Raw genomic sequence first — 23,509 nt, 5'->3', positions numbered from 1 at the left:
TCTCGGTCTTGAAATTCGTCGCTCATGTTCATCTTGGTTTGCTAGTCGTCTCTTGAGCGATCGAAGGATCGCATTTGGTGGTCGTCACGCACAGCAGCTTTGGCTAACGCGGTGTCGTTTTTCAACTCGAGGCGATTTCTGGTTTAGAAGCGGTTGAATGTAAAAGATGGGGAAAAGAAGGGTTTAAGTAGGTAGGGTATGATGAAAATTGTATAAACGAAAGTCAAAAAGTCAAGGCGGCAGGGAGGAATAAGATGTCAAAGTGGGGCTTAGTCATCGCGATGTGAGTGCCATCACCAGCGAATAACTTGGGCAGGCAATCAAGTGATTCAGTACAGAAATCAGATAGATCAAACTATCCAATCTCTACTATAGGTATCTAGTAATTTCTATTGGGCCTTCCCCGACCATGATAGTCTCAAACAGGAGGACTTGACATGGATCTGATACTTAGGTATACAAACCAAGCCCACTCTTGATATAACAACTCCGAAATATAAACTCATTCTTATCTCATCTCATCTCTCCTCCAACACTTGTTTAATAGAAAATGGCAACTCAAAAAAAGGCTCAAGATCTCTGGGAACTATCAGAACAAGATTGCTATGTCGCTCTGACTCACGATCATCTCAATGCCCAGGCCATCATGGACCAAGTGCGCAGCCCCTCAGCTGGCGCAATCGTGCTATTTGCAGGTAACAAGTTATTATCTCTCCCAGGTCTTTGTTCACAGCGAAACTGACCCAGCCCAGGTACCACTCGTGATAACTTTGCAGGAAAGCCAGTGAAGGAGCTACAATACACAGCTTATCACCCCAGAGCTCTCAAGTCCATGATGGCCATTGCAAAGGACGTTCGCGATAAGCATGGTCTCCGCGGGGTAGCCATGATCCATCGCCTCGGACCTGTACCTATCGCAGAAGAGAGCATACTAATCGCCGTCTCTTCACCTCATCGACAAGCGGCGTGGCGAGCTGGTGAAGAGGCGTTGGAAGAATGTAAATCCAAAGTTGAGGTTTGGAAACGTGAGGAGTTTGAAGGTGAGGAGGGGATATGGAGAGCAAACCGAGACGGAGCTATCGGACAGCGTGAAGAAAGTTGATGCCATTTCACGCAGATTGGAAATAAAAGGGATATTTAGGCAATTCATCTTCTTTTGTTAACATTGTCAATATCTAGACGCTACTATTCTGTCTGGCCGGCATGACGGATCGCCTTGCCTCTAAACCACCAACGCTACCATGCTCCGGGCGTCCCACTATCGCCAAACCTGATTTCAATAATACACAGAAAACATATTTTTGACTTGAGAGATATCAAGACTCTATCTTTGGTGGTTCCTTCTCGTAGGCAGGCGGAGGTTCTCGTATGAGCTCAATGGGACACCGGGGAGGGTATTTGATTCCGTGCGCTCCACCATACATCACTATCGCTTGTGTAAGTACTAAGGAGCGGACGGCCAGAGACTGAACTTATACATACTGATGTGTCCGTCGTAAGCCTCGGTAAATGTAACATCCACGTTAATGCCTTGAATATTGATGTCGTCTTTTAATGCCGTGGGATAGACGATGATACCGTATTCAGCATGGAGGACTCGCCAAAACGAAAGAGGAAGTCTGTATCCAATTAGTTAGTTCAATTGCTCGTGTGTATTGCAGGCTGTGGAACTGCTTACTTGTACTGATTGTGTCTGATGCAAGCGTGGACAAACAAGCACACGGTCTCGAGAACCAAGCGCCCATCATTGATAGCATCATCCAGTTCATCGGCTGCGAGGTCATGTACCCGTTGAAGACGCTCCTTGGAGTATTTCATGGCAATTTGCCACCCTTTGGCGATTTTATCGAGGTCCGTAACTGGCCGCGCCGCCATTTTTACTGATTTTGTACCTTGAGTTGGGGAGGGAGTTGAAGATAGCAAATGGTGAGATGGTGTGTAAGTGGTTACTGTTGTGGTTGTTGCACTATCCTCCGCCTACCAAGAGCTTGTGGTAATGTTGAGTATCTGAAGACTTGAGAAATAATATGGAAGTAATTACGAATGGGAGAGGATGTTTTTGGGTGTTGAGAAGTTGAAGATAGGTACTCAGTCGTGAGGACCTCTTTGACTCAAATATCCAGTTCCTACCTACCTATTATTTTCAGGTTCTTCTCACATAATAAGTCAGGGACCATCAAGGTGTCTCTTCCTGCCTCCACGCCATACGCCATCACGGCCATACCTTACCTACCTTGACTTAATCATCAATCACAAAGGTCCTCATACCTTATTCCACCTTCTCGATTCGAGTTGAAGCCATTCTCCAATCACGACCCTTGAACGTGCGTCCCTCTTGATTAAGCATGGGGTTCATCATGACTCTGCATAAGGGGAAGGGGCAACCTCGTGAACCCTTCTGGCCACTTCCTCATGTCATCATGCCATGCCAACTCCGATCACGGGGTCTCCACTACTAAGGTAGTATTGCAATTAATAAATATGTACTATAAATTCCAAGATCGTAGATAGTAGGTAGTAGATAGTAGATAGGGTATCGATATTATATAGCTGAGGCTCAATTGCCTACTCATACAGCCAAGGCACCTCCAAAGGTACCTAGATAGGTATATATATATACTAGCTCATAAAAAAGTCAGATCGCTCATGGTATTTCTTCGCTCCGTCTCCATCAACTCATCAAATCCCATAGTATTACAGACCTCTAAACACATCCACACAATGCTCCCTCCCTTCTTACAAAGCGTAGTTTTCGGTATGTAAGAAGATCTCTTCAAGCTCATCATCTCCCCAGATCTCCGCCTGGAGTCGGGCAACCGTATTGGCAACACCAACTCTCATAGAGGGTGGGCCACATACGAAGACCGCCGTGCGTCGGCCAAGGATGCCTCGTCCATCAGCACCTCCTGTCGCCCATTCCTTCAGCATGTAGCCTAGGTCAGGACGGCCATACTCAACGCTCCATCCTCCATCGATCTGGTGAGGCACAGGGAACGCGAAGCGCATCAGACTCTTTTGAAACTCGGTTGGGGTTTGGGGGAAGCCGAAGTCAAAGCCGGATGGGGGACCGAAAGTTGATGTCGGTCGTGGTCTTCCGGCCTCAGGGTTAGCTGTCCTCAAGTGAGCAAGCTCAGGAGCCCGAACTGGGAATGCTTCTTCTTCCGTAGGGAACGACTCTGGAAGTCTTCTAGGAGACCTTGGCGCGTAGTTAAACTGGGGTGGATTCTCTTGCTTCATGGGTCTGAAATGGAACTCCGGGTCGTTTTTACTGGGTTCCTCACTGTCACCAAGAGGAATTTTCTTGTCCTCGGGATAACCGTGACCCTCAAGTCTCCTCAGGGCCTCATCTTGGTTGGTAGGGGGCGGTCCCGGAGGAGGAGGAGGGATTGAGTGAGGTTGCAGGTACTTCTGTTGAGGGAGGGCCGTGATACGGTCCTCGTCCTCGGCCCGTAGCTCCCTCTCACGCTCGGGGTCACCCTGAGCCTCGGATTGGATCAGGGCAGAGTTTCTTTTGGAAGCGATGCCCGCAACAAAACCGTCCAGCTTGTCATGGAACATATGACTCAAAGCTCGGGGTCCATTGGGACCACCAGGCCCAACCTGACTGAAGGGTCCAGGTCCTTCCATGCCTGGTCTCGCTCTCACAGCTGATGTTACAAAGAACTTGCAAGTGACGCTCTCGGGGGGAGCGGCCTCGCGACAAATTCGCAGCTCTTCTCTGAACCAATCCATAGCTTCAAGTCGCTTCAGAGCCCAGACGACAACAACCTTCTTCGTGATGGCCTTGCCATCCCTCATTCTCTTGATGAGGTTAAGGAGCTGTGACACAAGGGCAGTGATGCCGCTGCCGCCGGCAATCAGGATGCAGGTGTCAAAGGCAGCTAGATCGCGGCGCATACCGCCATAGGGGCCATCAAGAAACGCGCGATAGGTATGGAATGGTCCTTTCTCAATGGCAGTATCAAGCACCTTGCGTGTGAATCCACCATAGGGCCTGAATACCAGAGTACAGTCACGGTATTGTTCGCCGTACTCTGATGGGAAGTCATCGCTGCATAGCGACGAAATGGTGAAAGGATGGTTCTCAAAGATGGAGATACCAGGCATGCGAAGATAAACGTATTGGCCAGGCTTCCATTTCATCTGCGTTGGGATTGTGACTTTGATGGCGTTCTCTGCCATAAGAGTAATAGCGGCCTCATCTCCAACCATGAAAGACATACGCCAAGGCTTGAGCCAGTTAAGCTTGAACAGCCTTATGAAATAACAGAATGCCCAGATACCTATTGTTGCATAGAGGTAGGCCCACGACATGAGGAAGTTCTTAGTGTGCCAGAAAAGGAGGCCAACGTAGACGATTCCAACGGGTACGTGGAGAACCACAAAGATCTCGTAGGCTGTCCTCCTGATGAAGGGCAGTGATGCGACACATAGCCAGATAAGGGGTACAAGACATGCGATTCCAGTGCCATAAATGATGCCACTGCCACCGGGAAACAAGCGTTGAAACACCTTCATTCCACCGTCATCCCATACAGGCTGGATATAAAATGGAATGGCGTGGACGAGGGATAGGAACAGACAGAGGTAGCCTGCCCATCGGTGGAAAACATTAAGCCGCTCGGGGCCGATGCCAATGATAGCAGTAAGGATATTTGCCTTCATGCTGGTTGCAATGATCCATGGTGTCAAGGCAATCGCAATCATGCCGGCTCTAATTGCCAAGGGAGGTGATCCGAACTGAATGCTCTGCCAGTATAGAGGCTGTTGCAGGAAGCAATAAAGGGCGACAAAGGCAAGAGTAACGAAGACAGTAGTAAGAACTGCCAATGAGGAGAAGGTGATTCGGCGTTTTCCAATCACCAGGTCGGGGATAGGACGATAAAAGATCCATCGAAATAGAGCCAAGGTATCGTTGATGATATTAACAGAGGAGAAGTGTGCTTTCGGTCGGAAGTTCTTCTCGCCCATCATGTCATGACCTTCCGGGAAGAAATGCTGGCTCTGAGCACTGCGCATCCCAGACATGGCCTCTACCTCAGCATTGTAGAGATTTTGGTAGTGCTCCTCGACCTCCTGTTTGTAAATAGCTTGTCGAATCTTGTCCTGCCAGAAGTGCCAGACACGCATAATGAGAACAGTGCCCATCAAGGCGAGGGCGAAATAGGACCATCCTCGGCCGTATTTACCAGACTTCTCCCATGGGTCTATTGTATGCGCCTGGACTAAACCAGGCGGGCTTGTCGGTGTTAAGGGAATAGAAATACGCTTGATGAGGCCGGAGAAGGTCCTTGTAGCCTCGTCCATATATGAGTTGGGAGCCATTTCGACCAGCGTTAAAGCTCAGTAAATTTTGGTGGTATCTGGCGACAGAGCGCGGAGCAGGCTTTTTAATTCGACATCAACGGCGGCGATTTCGTATATCTTTATGTGTGTGATTTAAGTAAGATGAGACCAAGGGCATAAGACGGCAGCTTGGCTGACTGGTCTCAATGGATGGCGATCTGTTGAGTTGCGCCCAGGTGAAACAGTCAATCGGCTCAAATCGAAGAATTCCAGACTCTCCGATCAGAGGCACAAAGGCAATAACACAGTTGATAAACGAAAGGATGCGAACGCCTTGAACTTAGGGTATTGGGAGGCAGGGTCTTAAGACGGGGAGCTACAGTGGAGTCTAAATGGGCATGCGGCCGAATATATGGCCTCAGGCGATCGGATCCTCACCGTCGAGCGGAGAATGGTAGAGCTGCAGATGTAAGGCTCAGCAAACATATTGCAGCTGGTGGGTGGCTCTTGTGATACGGCGGCGGCAAGCATGTCACTACTGTGCAGGCAGACAGGGATAGGAAGAGGTGGAATTCAAGATTGACATGCGGGAAGAGTCTGTGCAGAAAACGAGTCAACACAAGGACCAGCGGCTGACGGAGCTCTGATATTGGCCAGCTCATGAAATGCCGTCTTCCCATGAGTGGATCATTCGGCTGTCACACAGCCGCGAGCTGGCGTGGTTGAGAGAAACAGACGCAGCCAGAGTGATGAAGGTGGGTGACATGCAGGATTAAGAGAAAGGTCAATCCATAATGAGAGAAACACGATGGCGGGATGTGGATGTTTTCTGGTTGAGGGGACCAGGATGTAGGCTCTAGGTCTGCATGTTGGCCGGGGATCATCATCAACGATGGCTGGGCCTGCTGGGGCATGTTATTGTTTCTCTGCTCGAGACTTTGTCACCAAGTAAAGTTATTTCTTGGACAAAAGCTTCATTGCGTCTTTCCTAAGATTGCTGTGAAGATGTGATGAACGCTGTAACAGCTTCACAGTAAAATGAGACCTAGCGCTTGCTGTACGGGATGAGAAATTAGCATTGTGATAATATAGCTGCCGAATGTTTAAGCTCTCAACGGCTGTTGGCCCATCCACAACCACGGGAAAGATGAGCGTCTGAATAAGGCTCAGGATTGGGTGCTGGAAAGTCCCGACACATCTGGCCAAGATGTTCCTGGCACTCGAGCCGTGATCCAAGCACTTGCTTGAGCCATCTGCGTTGGTCTATCCCCCCTCCAAGAACGGGTAATTGCTCTTAGAGGCCGCTGATGGACTTGGGGGCTGAATGGTAGTCTAGAGGAGAAGCAACCAGGGTGGAGTCTTCAAGGTGTAACGCTGTGATGAGATGCGATAGGCTAACATGATTGGCCGACAGACGCAGTGACGATCCTTGCAGATTTTCGATGGCTTCTTCAACGGGCGGTAACAGGCGAGTTCTGATTCGCTCTTGGAGGTGATTAGCCTTCTGGAGATTTAATCGCTTGCGTCCTTGGATTCGTGCACCGCTTCCTTCTTTCAAAGCCTCGAACCTCATTTGAGGGTTCCCTTGTTCATATCGGGCATTTAGAATCTCAAAATGGTCGAGAATCATCCGAGCGTAATATGATGGGCCAGGAACAGTTTGCGTTGATGTTGAAAGGGTCTCTAGTCGTTCGATGATGTATCGAAAAAGCCTGAACCAACAGAGAGTCGCACGACATCATCATGGCCGTTAAGCATGTTGGTGATATGTTGCCTCCCATGCACAGTTTCTGCGGACCGTGGCGGGATAAATGCCATAATGTGAGGGGACCGATAAAGGATCCAGGCTCCCTGTCAAATTTTGCTGTCGCCTTTTGCCACGCCTCATGGATACCTCACGATGTACAGTAAGTGTCGGATGAGACGGAATATGTTGTTGGTGATGTTGGTTGACTTGTGCTTCTTGTGACTGTCGATCTTGACGGTGTTGTTGGTGATTGAACTTTTGACGGTGGGCAATGTATCGGGAAAAGAGGTCGGCAAGTCCCTAGTCAAGAACAACGAAGAGCATTCTCGATACAGAAGTTGTGACGTTGGACAGCGAAATCTCAATAGCCACAAGAAGTGTTGTCAATTGCATCAACTGCACAATATGGCCAGGCAGTGGATGATCTCCATTTGATTATAGCTGGGGTAACGAAGTGCAATAATTGACTCCAGTCAAGTGCATCACTAAAGAACTAGATTAATTATAGTGCTTAATTGAGCCAAATAAAACAGTAGTTTGTCAAATGTGATTGATGATATCGCGAAATACCCCAATACAAATATTATTTGGATAGCTTACCCTGCGACTTACCCTGTGTTGGAGCTTGAGGTCGGTCAGCCTTGCACCTGATAGAGCCTATCTGACTGGTCGGAGCTCAACTAAACCCCACCAAGGACCCCACGAGGCTGCGAACATCGCTCCAACTTTTCATCATCCATTTCTCATATCAAAAGTCAAACACGGTCGAAATCCAAACTTACATTAATTTATGACCTAGGGTCCAGTTTAGCTCACCACTATGGCCTCTACTAAGGGACTCACAAGGACGACTTTCGCTAAGCTGTCGCCTCATCCGTATCTGCTTGCGAGTCTTGATCCCACCTCTGATGATATCCGCCCAGCTCGAAGCAATGGCCGAGCCCGAAACGAATCTCGCAAGCCAACAGTCAACTTAGCGAGCTTGTCACACGCTCACGGGAGTGCTGTTGTTCGCGTCGGCGACACTACTGTCATTTGTGGTGTACGAGGCGAGACTATCTTGACACCCAACATCCCGAATTATCGTGCCTCCAATACCGAGACCGAGTTGAAAGACTACGACCTCCTGGTGCCCAACATTGAGCTTGCTACGGGTTGCGCTCCTCAGTTTCTCCCAGGCGGTCCACCAAGCACTCTTGCCCAGACTCTCAGCACACGTATATACTCCCTTCTTCACAGCTCCAGAATCATCAAGCCTGATGACCTGCGAATATGGCACACACCACCATCAGAAGACCTCGAAGATCGCATGGAGGAGGACGGAGAGGATACGAGCAACGAGAACCGATCCGTTGTGGCTTACTGGGTGCTCTACATTGATATTTTTTTCATCTCATTCGATGGAAACCCGTTTGACGCCGCATGGGCTGCTACAATGGCTGCGCTACGAAACACGAAGCTTCCTGGAGCGCGATACGACATTGACCGAGAGATGATCATCTGCTCCCACAAACAGGCTCGACCTCTTCACATCACGAACATTCCAATCGCATGCACAGCAGTTGTCTTTACCGGCAAAGAAACTGACCGACCCACTGACGGCAGGTTCTGGTTACTTGTTGACCCAGACAGACTTGAAGAGTCGCTCTGCGACGAGAGTGTCACGGTCGTGGTGGATTGCAAGGACGGGGATCTTAAGATCTTGTCCATCTCCAAGCATGGAGGAACTGCCTTGACGCCCCAGTTCCTCACGTCAGAGCAATTCTTAGGCTGGGCTACGAAGAGATGGGAGGAGTTCAACGCGGCCATTACCCAATCTTAGATTAATGATACCCCAATGAAAAGAATATGCATCCATTCACAATTGCCTACAGTCGTGGGTTTTTACCATTATAATCATGTACCAAGTTGGATCAAGAAATGTGTCAAGGCCATTCGACCCACCCTTTCAGACTTCATTCTAGGGCAGGAGATACCGGAAGACAAATTGCTCTACCACTCATAAAGTGAGTAGTAATGAAACTACCACGCCACGAGCAATGTTCCGCCAGAAGAGGTAGACATTGCGTAGAGGGCTGAGCGGATGGTGAGGAAAAAAGAAGAAGAGAAAGAGAGGAAAATCTCGGCCAATCCTTTTTCATTGCTGGGTGTTGAAGTGCACGGACCAACTGATTTTACTGCTTACATACGTACCTAGCAACCCTGCCCCACCTGAAATCTTCTTCAAACTTCGCGCATCATAAAAAGGCTGATCAACTTCCTCTCCCTTCCTCTCCTTCCATCCTCCCAGTCTCAACCTCACCATGGAATCCCTCTCAGACACCCTATGGGATGTAGTGATCAGCGGCACTGGGCTACAACAGTCCCTCCTCGCCCTGTAAGCTTTGGATTCCATTGTTGAGATGTTGCCTCGGTCGGACTGACCCAGTCTTCATTCTTGAAGAGCTCTGTCGCGTTCAGGCAAGAATATTCTACACGTCGACCCCAACGACTTCTACGGAGGCAGCGAAGCCGCGTTCAGCCTTCAGGAGATAGATGAGTGGGCTGAGAAGAACCGGTCAACAGAGCCTTCGCGGTTGTTCTGTTCTGCGGAAGTGAAGCGAGACGTGGACGCTTTGGGTGCTACACGATCCTATAGCTTGGCTCTCGCGCCGCAGCTGATACATTCGCGGTCCAAGCTGGTGACTCAGCTCGTCGACTCGAAAGCGTTTCGCCAGATCGAATTTCTCGCTGTCGGTTCCTTCTACATCTTCCAGCCACCTTCAGATTCGTCGTCGACACCGTCGCTCAGTCGGATACCCTCGACCCGCGAAGATGTCTTCTCCAACAAGTCCATTCCAGCTCGGTCCAAGCGGTCCCTGATGAAGTTCCTCAAGTTTGTACTTGACTTTGATTCGGAACCTCTTAGCGATACATGGCAGGCGCGTGCTGATGAGGAGCTGGCCCAGTTCCTGGCCTCAGAGTTCAAGCTCGATGCTGCACTTCAATCTTACATCATCACACTGACGCTGAGTCATGATGGGAAAATATCGGTCAAAGATGGCTTAACCGCCATCAACCGACACATGACATCGATGGGTGTTTTCGGTCCTGGCTTTGCTGCAGTCTATCCCAAATGGGGTGGATTGTCAGAGGTGGCTCAAGTGGGCTGCCGTGCTGCTGCGGTCGGTGGTGCAATATATATGCTGGGATCTGGCATAAAGGATCTGAAACGATCGGACCAACCCAATGCTCCGCTGGAGCTCTCATTCACGAATGATATCGACGTAAAGGCCAAATTGGTGGTCCAAGGCGCCGATGCAGCTGACTCTCGCAGGATTCGAATCAGCAGGCTCACTGCGGTCACAAAGTCAAACTTGTCTCCAGTCTTTGAACTGCTTACTGACGGCGCTCCCACACCCGCTGTCGCAGTGGTGGCATTTCCTTCGAGCACTGTCACTGTTGAGGACGAAGGTCTGCACGAGTTTCCAGTCTATGCTATGGTACACTCAAGCGACACTGGGGAGTGCCCTTCTGGACAATGTGAGTTGCGCCTTATTCTTTCTTTTATTCTCCTTGGTGTTATGATGATTCACATACCGAATACTTATCTACATTGTCTGAATCCTAATGACGATCATTATCTCTGACAACCTGATATACACCTCACACTTTTTATTATTGTACTCGACACATGATTAAAAGACAATCATGCTAACGAAAGGTCAACAGATGTTATATATCTCAGCACTGTCTATACCACATCAGCGAAATCAGTCCTCAACAAAACTCTTTCGTCTCTGATTGCCGCTGTTTCCAAAAGCCAAGATGTGTCTTCGCCCATCTACCAGGTTTACTACGAACAAAGTAGTGGATCAAACTCTTTGAGCGTCGATAGAGACATTGCTACATTTCCCCCCCCGTCGCTGGGTCTAGCATTCGATGATTCCATCCTTGACTCTGTTCATGACGCTTGGAAATTGATTACTGCTGAGTCAGAGGGCACACCTGCTGATTACATGCAGTTTGAAGATCGAGAGGGCGGGGTGGATGATGACCCCTTCGACTAGATAATATCAATAATAATAATAATGATCATGTGCGAAGTATTGCAATTTTTGTTTCGCTAAATATGATGATGTATCAAGTGCTTGCCCACTGAATGAATATCTTGCTTACGAACCAGAAAATCCCCGTTACTGCCTCGTTTCCCATCCCCAAATCAAGATATATACCGTTGACCATATCCCACATATGCTGTCAATACCTGTGATCCCATTTTGATTTCATGTCAAGTGTTTCCCGAACTCCAAGAATTTGGTGACTGATTTCCCCTGCAAATGAAATGGGCAACGCCGCGTGAAATCGTAAAGTCATTACCAATAAAAGTCGTTCCTGTCGTAGGCTTCATCGCCATGCGTCTATAACACTGACATGAATGATAGTGTACCAATTGAACCCTTGGTCCAAAAACAAGTCTAGGCCAGCTCGTCGGCCATTTCGACCTCTTGCTGAGGAAGCGTGAGGCCAATGCGGATGGTGCCGAAGGGCTTTTTGTCGGCAATCCCATCTTGCTCGATAGCAATGGCGTTCTTAGTTGCAAGAACGAGAACATGCATGAAAGCTTCCGACGCGAACCTTTTGGAGTTGGCAGGGTCATCGAGCTCGTCGGTAAGAGTGTTGAAATCAATCCAGCGACGGTCAGCTTGGTCGCAGGAACGAGTATACCCTTTGGACTCTACACGAGAAGTGGCATAGCCTAAGAAGTCAAGAGCAGAGGCATCAATGACTGCACCAGAGCCCTGTGTTTCGTCACCATTGCCGAATTCGACATCACCCAATAATCCTTCATCGCCAATGGAAGAATCTTGAGAACGGAGCATCGCCCAGTCATCAGAGCCATGTTGCGGCCTAAGCTGATCACTCCAACGCTCAATCGGGCGAATTGCATTACCACGGGCATGCAGAGGACTTGGAGCAGGGAATCTTTTCTGTGCGCTACCCTGTCCACGAATAGACGAACCAGGTAGAGTAGAGGGAGGACGACTCCAAGGAGCCATGGATGAGGAATGTCGGTCTTCGAGACCCTTTGCTGCATCCATTCCAATCTCAGGGGCAACGTCTTCACCAAACATTATAGCACCCATTTCATAATCAACACCACGACCGAGCTCGTCGGCATGGTCTACCTTCTGACGGACATTCCGTGCTTCATTGTGCTCGTCTTCAAAAGCTTCAGCAGAAGTACGGCGGTGGCCCCGCGTCACAGGCTCTGGTTCTTGCTCAGGATTCTTTCCCTGCAACTGCGCCAAGAGAGCCATACCAGAGAAGTGTTCTGCGAGGGGGTGTGCCGCCCCTGAACAAGCTCTACCAATACCCGCAAGCCCATTTTCAAAAAGAAAAGCCTTCGCGTTGTGGCGTGCTTGAGCGACAGTGGCAGCAGAACGGGGTTTGTAGTTGGCCTTCATGTTGTCAAGATAGTTCATAGACCAGCTTCGCATCTCTGTTGCAGCAATATGGTCCTTTCCGTCGACCATTTGGCGAATTCGGCGTCGCCTTCGTCGTCGCAGTGGTGCTTTGGCTTCCTCAGTCGAAACTGATTCAGAGCTGGGCTCGGCCGAGGAAGTGGCTTTTCTGGCAACAGGACGCTTGGGGAAAGGCTCAGCGTCAGGTAAGGCATCTTCTCCCATGATGATCACATTGTCTCCTCCAAGGGGTCCATTTTCGACGCCGGGGCCAGCCGCGTTGGCAGCTTGAACCTGAAGTTGCTCTTCAAATGCCGCCGTTCCAGGAAGGGGAGGGAGTTGTGGTTCCATGTCGCCGAACTCAATGAGGTTGCCGTCTAGGTCAAAGTTGAGGTCAAGACCAGGCATATTTGCAATATCTACGCCGAACGGATTGAAGTCCTCCACAGCGTCATGCGCACGAAAAGGTTTTGCAAAAGGAGAATCGTGGTCAAGATCCGTTGGGAGGCGGTAACTTCGGCCAGAATGCGAAGACTGAGGAATGTCGAAGTTGAGTAGTGAATTGCCTCGACCTGAAGAGCTAGAACCTTGAGTCTTAGGAGTCATTTGAGAGACACTGCCCTGCGACGAAAACTTTGTCGATAGAAGAACCAAATCATTGACGCTAGCCAAAAGGTCGAGCTTTGGGATAGTCGACAAAGGATCAAAGGACGGGTCATCCTGCAAGGTGATTTGATGTCGCCTTGAAAGAATATATCAGTACATGGACCTTCATGAGGTAACAAGGGGCCCCTTACTTTGATTTACCAGCGTTTGGGTCCGTTGCACTTGTGTCCATAACCCGAAAGAAGGTCATCATGTCAGATTGTGTCTTTTCAGCGTCTGAGAGCATATAACGGCACTGCTGGGCGTAGACCCGAGAGACTCCATAAAGGAGGTTTCCCTGGAGACGGAGAGCCAACGGGGCTCCTGGGTCGATGATGGTCTCGCATGCCTTGGGAACGTTGACTTGTTGAATTGCCTTGCGAGTCAACCGCTTCTGATTAGACTTGCCCACGGTAGCGACGAGCCTATATTGTAAAGTCAGTGAGTAGAATAAGACGAGGAGAAGGCACTGATATATACCAAATGGTGGCAACCCCATACTGGGTATTGCTGAGGACTTAAGCGATGTTAGTTGCGCCCCAGTTGATGATATATCATGAGGTGACTTACTCTCGTGGCTATAGAACATGCTACCCTTGGATGCGCCTTCGAATCTCTGAAAGAAACCCGGAAACTTGGACTAAGAAGGGCAAAAGTAAGTTGTTTAACGAGGAAATCTCGCTCTAACTGCCCCTTATACTGATGAACTGGCTTGAAGTTGGTTGCGATGCTGTAGTTAGTAGGAAAAGCTGAAAGCTTAGGAGGTGATGATGCAGGACAAGGAGAATAAAATTGGAAGGAGGAGAGAAGGGACGAGTTTAGTCGCGTGTAATATTAATCAAGAGGGGCCTATCGCGGAGGCAGTTTCAATGCCTGGCAGCCACTGTCAAGCACCTGGCACCTCAGGCAGCAGCAACTGGGAACTCACAGCACATCTAGTATGAACGAATCTCTTCTTTATTGTTGCCTCTATTGGGTTATTATTGTTACATTGAGTTATTGGCAGAAATGACAGTTCCCATCATCCTCTGACTACCTTAGCTACACCTGCAATGCTCCGATGTCAGTATCTCAGCTTCAGCTAAGGCACTTTAGTAGAGCGATCAGTTATCATTGCAAATATCTCTGCGGACTCAAACATGAGATCATTGATTATTGTAAAGAAATGGAAAACCGGTACGACAACCTCGAAGTTGTTCGTGGTCAAGGTAGTTGGTGTCACTTGATTAACATCCAATATCTATAGAGCGGTCTTCCGAAGATACATTTCCTTTCAAGCTACCTACTGCACCCAGCCTCTACGGGCGCTAGGTACTCACCTGAGGTGATTCAGGCCTAAAGCCTTCGTTATCTCATTCATGTTGACCCTTAATGCCTCTTGCTAGAGGAGCTATCAGCTCAGTGGCTATGAGCAGTTACTATATATTTCAAACTCCGGTAATGGTTTAGCAATTCAACCGCCTAGGTTCCGTGGTCTAGTTGGTTATGGCATCTCGTTAACACCGAGAAGGTCCCCGGTTCGATCCCGGGCGGAACCACACTTCTTGTTCTCTGTCTGTCCAATGAAGAGGAATGTGTTCTTTTTGATTACCTGCTTTACGCTGATCAGCAGGCACATGATGTCGTCGAGGTTGAGTCCCTCTATTTACAGGCGATGCACTACAATAATCGAATTGGTTCTATCTAAGAAGCCCTGGAACTTTGCCAATGACCCCGAGTAACAGTCATGAAGTGAATGCATGCTCGGAGAAACTCGATTGCACGCAGGAGACTGAGACTCCTTTAGCGTTTAATGAACCCAGAAGTCTCGGCCACCTCCGACTACTTGTGAGTTGTTCGAAGGCCAGTTCCGCTGGCAATCAAGGCAGCGCCGAGTCCTAGAAGGGCTACGGCAGTCGAGGCGCCAAAAGCATATCTCAACCCATCATAGTAAACCAGACGTGCCTTAAGTTGCACGTCGGGAGGCAATTGACGGATATAGTCAACAGAGTGTCTGATTTGTTCAATAATCTATGTGGGAAAGCACGATTAGCATCTGATCAAGGGCTTCACGACAGAAATTGGTGACAAGAAAAAGGGCATACTCTCCATTTATCTGCTACCTCACTCAATGCATCAGGCAGACGAACGCTGAGTGTAGTCTGAACGATGGCAGATGTGACTGAAACTCCCCAGACGGTTCCCAGTGAGCGGATGAGGTATACTGTCGAGGCCGTGACAGCGTGATCTGTAAACTTGTCAGCTGGCAATATTAATCGATAGACTCATGTGCTTACCGGCGTGGCCAAACGAAGCGAGTGAAGTAAACAGTATACCGGGATAAATAATGCCTTGACCAAGGTTTGCCGGAAAGACATAGACAAAGTACTTCCACTTTGAATCTTGAAACTGGAGTAAGGTCACCAAGCCGTTGCCTAGCACCATCAACAGAGCTCCAGTTCGCACAAGAGCAAGCAGTTTGCCCCATCGAGACATGACCACCCCAGCAATAAGGCCACCAATTGGAGTGGCCAGTGAAGGAATTGCAAGTCGAGCACCGGCTGTGGTGGCCGAGTCAAGCAGAACAACCTGAAAGAAAAGCGGAAGCATGAAAAGGTACTCGTGGACAGTTAGTTCAAATCAGTAAACCTGGGTAACTCGCGGAAGCTTACTCCATATGCAGCCATACCTGCGCATACGTTTGCACACTGCGTTGCAATAGGTAGCCTTCCTTGCAGCAAGCGGAGGGGGATAACTGGGATGGCACTCGTCTTTTCCTCAACAAAGAGGAAAAGACCAAACAAGAAAATGCTCCCAATTAAGGATCCAATCACCCAAGGACTATCCCAGGGAAGCTCGTTTCCGCCCAGGCTGAGTCCCACAAGCTGAACCGAGATAGCTACGACGAGTAGAAGTGACCCAGAGAAGTCGACTCTGTGCCAGACAGCACCCAGATTGCCATCGACCGAGAAACCTCCAGACTGATCAGAGACGACTAGAGCTCCAATGATCAGAGCAATGATTGACACGGGCACCTGAAAGAGAAAACACCATCTCCAGCCAATGTGGTCGGCAATCGAGCCACCAAAGGAAGCTCCAGAAATAGCCCCAAAGCCATAGATGCCGTTCTGGAGAGCTTGGTACATGCCGCGCTTCCTAAAAGGAATCATGTCCGAATTGACGATAGTGGCTTTCACATATTAATGGAAGTGAATGAGAGAGATTGGAGTTACACTTACCCATTGTCATTAAGCCCCCACCGCCAAAGCCAGTCAATGCTCTCATGACATTGAGAAAGATGATGTTGTTCGCAACACCACACCCAAGACATCCAAAGGCAAACGTAATGGTCGAAATGAAGAAACACAGTCGCCGTCCAAAGATATCAGATACTCTGCCATAGAGAGGTTGGAACGCTGTGCTAGTGACAAGATACGACGTAGTCAACCATGAGGCTGTGTTTGCGGCATCGAACTCAGAGCTGATGACGGCATAAGTCGCAGCGGTGATGGTACTATCGAGGCCGTAGAGGAAGACATTGGACATAATTGCCAACTGAATCCAGACGAACCCACGAGGAGGCTTCCAACTGTCTTCATCGGGAGGTTGAAGTAGCGGTTGATCCTCTCGAGGCTCTAGGGTATTAATTTCACTGTTGTTTTGCAGTGAAGGGCCCAATGTTTCAGGATCCTGATCTGCGAGAGACGAGTTACTCATTATGAAACGATTTATTGCGAATGCGATCAAGGGTTGTTGCTTTTCAAATGCAGGAATTATCACCGGCAGTTAGGAAACAGACGTTGAAACTCTGCGGCTGAAGATGCTTTTTGTATCACGAAAATTGTGAATAAGAAAACCAATCTGATAGGACGTGGGGCATCAAACGGGTCATCGGCCATGACTCAACTTCAAGGAACCAGGAACATTGACGTATGTACTGCAGAGATAAATCGGGCTTAATCGATGGTGAAATCTCGCATTGAGATCACGTATTGACTGATCCAACAAGAGCCGGTAGATCATTACCTTGTTACACAGAGCAAGATCGGTATCTATGGAATTTGGCAAACAATTAACATCTATATAAAGATTATTCATACCTATAAGTCTGTATTAGTATAGGAAAAATGATACAGAGATTTTGATATGAGTTGTTTTTTTTGTCACACTCCGTCTCAAACACCCAAAGATGCCCAGCGCCTGAGGGTTGTTCACTCATAACAAACCATATGAGTCTTTCTTTTAACTCACCTTCAGGGGATCAGAGGGATAAGAATCAAATTATTGTTCGCAGCCTCTGTGTCCAACCAGCAAACGTGAAAAGCATACATTTACTAGGTATGTACTAAAGTAATATGGGCCAAGAACTTGATAGGCCGCCTTGAAAGAACTCAGCTGGTGATAGGATGTTGCTTTTACAAAATCCCCGACATGCGAGAGATATTCATTGTAAACACAAATAAAGGCTTTAGTCATAACATAAAGTCCACCCGGCATGATTTATTATAGTTGTCCAGATAATCTCAATAACCCCTCCTGTCTCATAGATTCGTTGTAAATCTATCACACTCGCAAAGTTACAGCACAAACTACCTAATAAGGTAGGTAGGTAGAGAAATCACCCAAATCTTTAGGTCAGTTATTGACGGGTTAATAACGCCTGAATGCATGTGATTTATGACACTGGGAGAAAAGAGTTATTACAGGTAGAGCTGTACCTACCTAAGGTAGTCATTGTAAGCCCGCCTTAGGCAGGAACGCAGTCTGCTGCTGCAGCAAACATCCACTCAAACCAATCACTTACTTTGCCTTATCTTATGGCAAAACGCAACACTCTCACCAAAAGCCAAGAGAATCCTATACCACGAAAACAGGATTTCCAAGGATCAACTTGGTGCGTCAACGGTGGGCACATCGCGCGAGAGAGACATCAACTGTCGAAGTTCATCTCGTGCCACAGCAGTCACGCAACACCATCAACAAATCAGCAAATACAAAGAAAGCATTGTTTTGATACGGTCTTTCCCGGCAACCCTCTCAGAAAGGGAGGTCACATCTGCGAATAGGACACTACTCACCCTTTCGGATTCAAGGGTCCAACCATCCAATGTAGCCCTACGCTCTCGCCCAAAATCTGGGCCTTGGGAGGAGAGAAAATGGAGCTCACCAAGATATGTGTTTGAATCGTAACATATGACAGTTCTGGCATAATATAATATATTGTTACAGAAAAGCACTTCATGATGGGCAAGTCTATTCTATTTGTTGCAACATGGTGTTGACGCGATTGACAAACCTCGAAGAACGAAAAGATTCTACATCTATCATTTCCCAAAGTTTCCTTTCTGTTCCAACTACCAAACCAAACTAGGTTGTCATGCACCTCGATGCACGTCAGCAGACACTCACCGCCGTCTATCACTATCAGAGCGCAACCTGCATACTTGTGTGACAAGTTGAACAAGATGTACCTTGGAATTTTGGAACAACGGTCGCGATTTAATCCTCCCCGCTCAACACTTCCGTGCGAACCGTGCCGCTTCCCCTGAAGTACAAGTATGAGTCGCAACTATCTAACTGAATTCAACCGAGGGCCTCGACACCTCGGTGAAATGGGGCCGGACCAGCCGCTTAGAAGCAGGTAGATTCCTCCTTTCCCATGAGAGAAAGCGGGGAATATCCAATAGTGCCTCATATTGCTGGTGTGGACAATACATACATAACAACCTGCCTATACCTACTGATAAGATGCGATCTGAAAGTGGCCTTTGATGCCCCACGGACTGTTCCTGCATCTGAGATGCGCCAAAAGTCACCAGTTAAGAATTCTATATCTGGTGATCAAGCAAGCCCCCCGCTTTTGATCAGCAACTCTTCACACCATGAGGTTGGCTTATAGCATCTATCAAATGGCTCGAAGCAAAGATGAGCAGGACACCACTTCGCTGAGGTCTTGAGCGCCTTCAGACTTCGATGAATGTGGAGAAAGGACGCCAAGCTAAACCTATTCGAAGCTGGGAAGAAGAGGTGGGTGTTGAGCTCCAGCAAGGATAAATGGACTTGGGCGTCACATAGCGTTCTTTGAGAATCCCAAAAAAATAGCCAGGTCTGGCATCATAGGCCGGCCCGACCACGCGGTTCACAGCGGTTAGGAAGATCGGCAACCTTACTGTAAGGAAATAATGGAAGCTGCGCCAACATTCTTGCGACAGGACAGGACAGGACAGGACAGGACACGGCGAAACGAAACGGAAATTAAAACAAACTTGGTCCTGGAAATGCAAGCTCGACGTCAAATACATCATTCAGCTCCACCACTTGGCGCAAGGTCGACCGCCGTCTTGAACAAAACCGGATTGAGATACCGTCGACGCAGTCGTTGTGCAACATTGGCTTCCGTCAGTTACGCTGCTTCTTCTGCTTCTGCCAGGGAACTTCTCACAGCCAAGACGACACCCGCCAGCCGTCTTATCCATTGGCCATCTGGACTTTTGGACTTCTAGGCCTCTCTCTCCCCGCCCCAGAGACTCTTCCCCCTGCACACATAGCCCGATCATGATCCACAGCATACACAACCCCGCCATTCACAGTGGGTAAATGCCCTCCGAGGCCTCGCCGGAAAACTGTCCGTGATACCCCGCTATCACCGTATCGTGTCGAAGCATCCATGGAAGCTCGTTATGCCAACTAAGGAAAACGCCCGAACGTGTCTTCAGGGGAGCTTGCTGACGGTTGTTCCTAATTAGGGATGTCACTGTGCAGCCTTTAGATCCTCTTGTGCACCCTGCATTCACAATTGTTGGAGTTGTGGCGGTTGTACAGAGCGTATGCAGGAGAGCTTGTGACACGGATATACACTGGGCGGGATCAACAAACTTTCTTAACAGTGCCCAGAAGCGAGAGACTTTTGTTCAAGACTTGCATTGAACAGAACGCGTCATGGTGCTTTCGATGGTCCTCCACAGCATCATCGTCGTGTCTTTTCTCACGTGTCCCCGCATCTCAGTCCCCCTTGCAACCTCCACGCCAGAGAAATCCACGCCACGATGCGATACGGCTGTCCAGCCTAGACCTTGGCTCGGGTTGAACCTGGTACTTCTCCGAAGTGCTCCGGTCGCCAATAGATTTGCTGTACTCTGTACTCCTCCGAACTGGGCTCTTCACCTCGCTCGCTTGCTTGCTTCCCACCATCCTCTCCTGCATACCTGGAAACTCCATGCATGTTTATCCGCGGCTGTGCATCAAACTCCTGGGCATCCTGACCCTCCCTGTCTTACCTAGCTTGGCGTCTTAAACACCGGTCAAAAAGGCCATTATTCTGGCTCCCACACACTTTCACAGGTCTCACTTATCTTGCTTTCTGACTCTCCACGCACCGTTCAACCATCCCAGCCGCCTGCCGTGTGATCCTGTTATTGTCCCGTATCGCTACTTAACCGCAGTATCCCCAATAATTCTCTTGGACGGATGCTCGAACTGTCGTGTGCTAGCCCTCTTCCGCTTCGCTCTCAACTGTGCTTCCTCCACCGAAATCTGCCATCATGACGGGCGCTCTCGCAACTCCACGTTATAGTAACGACGACTTCGAGACAGCTTCTATTCGCTCTGCTGCTCCTTCTTATGGTGAGTAGGCAAAAGTAGTCGCGATTCTTTGTATCCCGCTGGGATATCGGCTCTACTTATACACCAGACTGGAGCTCGATGCTAGAGCTTCACTACCTGGCACGAGACCAGCCTTACTGACCTGTGCATTGCCTCAGTATCGGAAGCTCCCTCATACCACTCAACAAATCCATACCCCGAGACTCTGCCATCATACACCCCTCCAGCTCGGTCTCACACGGTTGCGAGGTCCTCCTTAGTTCCCCAAGGGAGCGGTACCTCAACTCCACGCCAGCAGACTATCGGATTGCCTCCAGTACCTGCTCTTCCTCTGCGATCCCAACCGAACCTGAACAATTTTCGTATCGCGACATGGTCCTCCGTCTCTAGCAACCCCAACGCCCGACACTACCAGAATGTCGCGAACCGGCGACTGACTGCTCAGCGAGATCCCGTAGACAGCCTGCGTCGAGTCATGACCGATGTTAGCGAGCAAGAACAAGAGCGGTACATAACCAGACCGTTAGAAGATCCCTATCTGGTTGGCGAGGTTGCTGCCGCCCGTGCTCGCACAGAGCGACTTTCACGAGAGTCAGGGGATGATATTCTTCTGCGAGAGGATCGCCAATGGGACTGGTTCTTAGGTAAGTTAAAAAAAGAAATAAAAGCTTGTCAAGTGTTGTGTCGCAGCTGTTAACGCTGAATTAGCTCGAATGAGAGACTCGGATGACCGACAGCGGAACTGGACTCCGACAAACCCATACAGGCGTGAGGTGGAGGCTGGGAGCCGAAAGAAGCTCCTCCGCCGTATTGGAGGACGACGCTTGCTATGATTTTCCTTTGATATCTGCATTTTTATATTTTCTTTGCATCTCTGTTGCGCTGGGTCGCTATTGTCATGTCTGTTACGTTGGCCGAAACGAAATTGTCGCATTCTCATGGCGTTTTGATGATCTAGATTGGGTTGTCGGGATAAGGCATGGCATGCGAGTTGGGGGTTCTCAAATTGTCAACTGCACTCCGATCGATGGCATGAAACGGTCGTCGTGAGCATATTCTTCTCTTCTGTCGCTCGTTCTCGAACATAGGGTCGCATAGGGCTTGGTGAACCTGGGCTGGTATTAGGTAGCTTACCCCTCAAATGAAATGAAACATTGAAACTATCTTGAGACGTATAGTGTCAACATGTTGGAGACATCGTGTCAGCATAAACTTTGTGATTATACTCGAAGCTAGATACGGTCAACTTGTCCACCATTTCTCTACCTGTTTGCAAATGATATGTTACACGTCCAATAACGCCATGCCCGATGTACACATGATGGTATGCCTCCGTAACCCGATGGCAGCTCAAAACCTCCCCGACGTACAAGTCGACCATTCAATGGAAAGCCGACAGAATAGGTGTGTGATTGTCGATTGAAAAGGACTTGTTTAGCCCTTGCTCTTGCTGTTCAGGAGAAGAGCAACGATGAGTCTACAGGATGATTAGCATAACCGAAACACACTGAGAGTTCATCAATGACGTACCCATAAAGACCAAGAACTTCGCCGAAGATAAGAATCAGGACCATGCCAACAAAGATCCTAGACTGCTCCATATAAGCACGAACGCCAGTGTCGCCGACAACTCCGATGCAGTAACCGGCGGCAAGGCCAGTCATGCCGACTGCAATACCACATCCGAGATGCAGAAAACCACTAATACTGTTAGTGTTCGTTTTCGTTGATGAGACTTCGCGTCGACGTACGAAAACAGGCTGTAGTTCTTGCCTGGGTCGAGATCCTCAGCGATGAGGACGGAGATGACAAGCGAGTAAACGGCAATAATACCGGACATGACGACGGGGATAAGGCACTGCAAAAGGCGTCAGCGATGGCCTTGATCCGGCCAGGGGACAGTTGTACCTTCATGATAAGGTCTGGTCGAAATGTACCGACACCAGCAATGCCGATGCCAGACTTGGCTGTGCCGTAAGCAGCACCAATACCTATCGAAGTCGTTCAGTATTCGATCTGGGTCATATCGTATCGCGTAAAGAGGGAGGAAGTATCGTACATCCGAAGACCATTGCAGCTGCAATTCCGGCCTACAAACTCGCAGCATCAGCATTCGCGTCCACCCCTGGTTTCAGACCAACAGAAAGACCAGCACGGGAATACTCACCATCCCAATAAAGGGGGCAAACTTGGGGGCGAGCTCTGATTCTGCCATGGTGAGGATATGAGGCCGTCGGCGAGCTCTAGTGTCAAGGGCGACGTGAAGAGTTGACGTTATAGCTTGATGATGATGTAGCCTGCTACTGGCCAAGGCTACCAGAGGAGTTGGAAGCTGAGGTGGAAAGCCACATTGGAACGGGTTGATTTGACCAATGACGAGCGAGTGGCTTCGATATGGGTCACGTGATGTGACTAGCTATCAAGTAGGGCCTTTAAGAATTCGGGACTCGAGAAGTAGGACAAGAAGAACAGCCTGTAGCCATTATTAAGAAAGACATATATGGTTACATGATAGAGATTATAAAAATTCTTTCTATTTTTGCCTATATACCTAGCTCTACCTGGTTTTGACTGGTCTGGTGTTTACATATAAATAAGGTTGCCATATTTTAATTAGAGTGAGTACCTGTGAATGATGGGAAATATCAGGCTTCTGCCAAGTGATATCTCGACTTTACTTGAGGCAGCCGATGTGAACGGCGGTTTCCGGGATTCTTTTTCTTTGTCTCGGTTGGCTGCTATGATTGTTCTCCTTGAACCTAAAGACGAGATTAGGTATCCCTTCGAAGCTGCTATGGTATTAGTG

General features: G+C 48.8%; 9 protein-coding genes across 9 annotated transcripts; 4 read left to right on the top strand and 5 right to left on the bottom strand.

The window, feature by feature from the left end:
* Positions 1-550: 550 nt before the first annotated feature.
* On the top strand, positions 551-1,102 carry FTJAE_2450 (molybdopterin synthase catalytic subunit; the record flags this gene model as incomplete). Its single annotated transcript, XM_037348645.1, has 2 exons — positions 551-695; positions 753-1,102. The coding sequence occupies 2 exons, from the start codon at positions 551-553 to the stop codon at positions 1,100-1,102; spliced, it is 495 nt and encodes a 164-aa protein (XP_037210464.1).
* A 214-nt stretch (positions 1,103-1,316) lies between these two features.
* FTJAE_2449 (uncharacterized protein) lies at positions 1,317-1,875 on the bottom strand (the record flags this gene model as incomplete). Its single annotated transcript, XM_037348643.1, has 3 exons — positions 1,317-1,426; positions 1,483-1,619; positions 1,679-1,875. The coding sequence occupies 3 exons, from the start codon at positions 1,873-1,875 to the stop codon at positions 1,317-1,319; spliced, it is 444 nt and encodes a 147-aa protein (XP_037210463.1).
* Positions 1,876-2,736: 861 nt separating this feature from the next.
* On the bottom strand, positions 2,737-5,325 carry FTJAE_2448 (Fre1p and Fre2p; the record flags this gene model as incomplete). Its single annotated transcript, XM_037348642.1, has 1 exon — positions 2,737-5,325. The coding sequence occupies one exon, from the start codon at positions 5,323-5,325 to the stop codon at positions 2,737-2,739; it is 2,589 nt and encodes an 862-aa protein (XP_037210462.1).
* Positions 5,326-7,853: 2,528 nt separating this feature from the next.
* On the top strand, positions 7,854-8,855 carry FTJAE_2447 (exosome complex exonuclease; the record flags this gene model as incomplete). The annotated part of the gene is made up of 1 exon (XM_037348641.1): positions 7,854-8,855. The coding sequence occupies one exon, from the start codon at positions 7,854-7,856 to the stop codon at positions 8,853-8,855; it is 1,002 nt and encodes a 333-aa protein (XP_037210461.1).
* A 481-nt stretch (positions 8,856-9,336) lies between these two features.
* FTJAE_2446 (rab geranylgeranyl transferase component A) lies at positions 9,337-11,082 on the top strand (the record flags this gene model as incomplete). The annotated part of the gene is made up of 3 exons (XM_037348640.1): positions 9,337-9,410; positions 9,477-10,555; positions 10,745-11,082. The coding sequence occupies 3 exons, from the start codon at positions 9,337-9,339 to the stop codon at positions 11,080-11,082; spliced, it is 1,491 nt and encodes a 496-aa protein (XP_037210460.1).
* Positions 11,083-11,490: 408 nt separating this feature from the next.
* Positions 11,491-13,711, bottom strand: FTJAE_2445 (meiotic cohesin rec8; the record flags this gene model as incomplete). The annotated part of the gene is made up of 4 exons (XM_037348639.1): positions 11,491-13,219; positions 13,275-13,547; positions 13,603-13,639; positions 13,693-13,711. 4 exons carry the CDS (start codon positions 13,709-13,711, stop codon positions 11,491-11,493), a joined length of 2,058 nt encoding a protein of 685 aa, XP_037210459.1.
* A 1,232-nt stretch (positions 13,712-14,943) lies between these two features.
* FTJAE_2444 (multidrug resistance protein fnx1) lies at positions 14,944-16,818 on the bottom strand (the record flags this gene model as incomplete). Its single annotated transcript, XM_037348638.1, has 5 exons — positions 14,944-15,132; positions 15,207-15,349; positions 15,399-15,720; positions 15,774-16,291; positions 16,341-16,818. 5 exons carry the CDS (start codon positions 16,816-16,818, stop codon positions 14,944-14,946), a joined length of 1,650 nt encoding a protein of 549 aa, XP_037210458.1.
* Positions 16,819-20,642: 3,824 nt separating this feature from the next.
* Positions 20,643-21,536, top strand: FTJAE_2443 (uncharacterized protein; the record flags this gene model as incomplete). The annotated part of the gene is made up of 3 exons (XM_037348637.1): positions 20,643-20,724; positions 20,862-21,347; positions 21,412-21,536. 3 exons carry the CDS (start codon positions 20,643-20,645, stop codon positions 21,534-21,536), a joined length of 693 nt encoding a protein of 230 aa, XP_037210457.1.
* A 601-nt stretch (positions 21,537-22,137) lies between these two features.
* Positions 22,138-22,918, bottom strand: FTJAE_2442 (v-type ATPase subunit C' (VMA-11); the record flags this gene model as incomplete). The annotated part of the gene is made up of 6 exons (XM_037348636.1): positions 22,138-22,180; positions 22,234-22,404; positions 22,455-22,561; positions 22,612-22,694; positions 22,763-22,793; positions 22,871-22,918. 6 exons carry the CDS (start codon positions 22,916-22,918, stop codon positions 22,138-22,140), a joined length of 483 nt encoding a protein of 160 aa, XP_037210456.1.
* Positions 22,919-23,509: the final 591 nt, after the last annotated feature.

This window comes from Fusarium tjaetaba (assembly GCF_013396195.1).
Source record: "Fusarium tjaetaba strain NRRL 66243 chromosome Unknown NRRL66243_c0000042, whole genome shotgun sequence".
Taxonomy (NCBI): domain Eukaryota; kingdom Fungi; phylum Ascomycota; class Sordariomycetes; order Hypocreales; family Nectriaceae; genus Fusarium; species Fusarium tjaetaba.
This window is presented reverse-complemented; position numbering and strand designations above follow the sequence as displayed.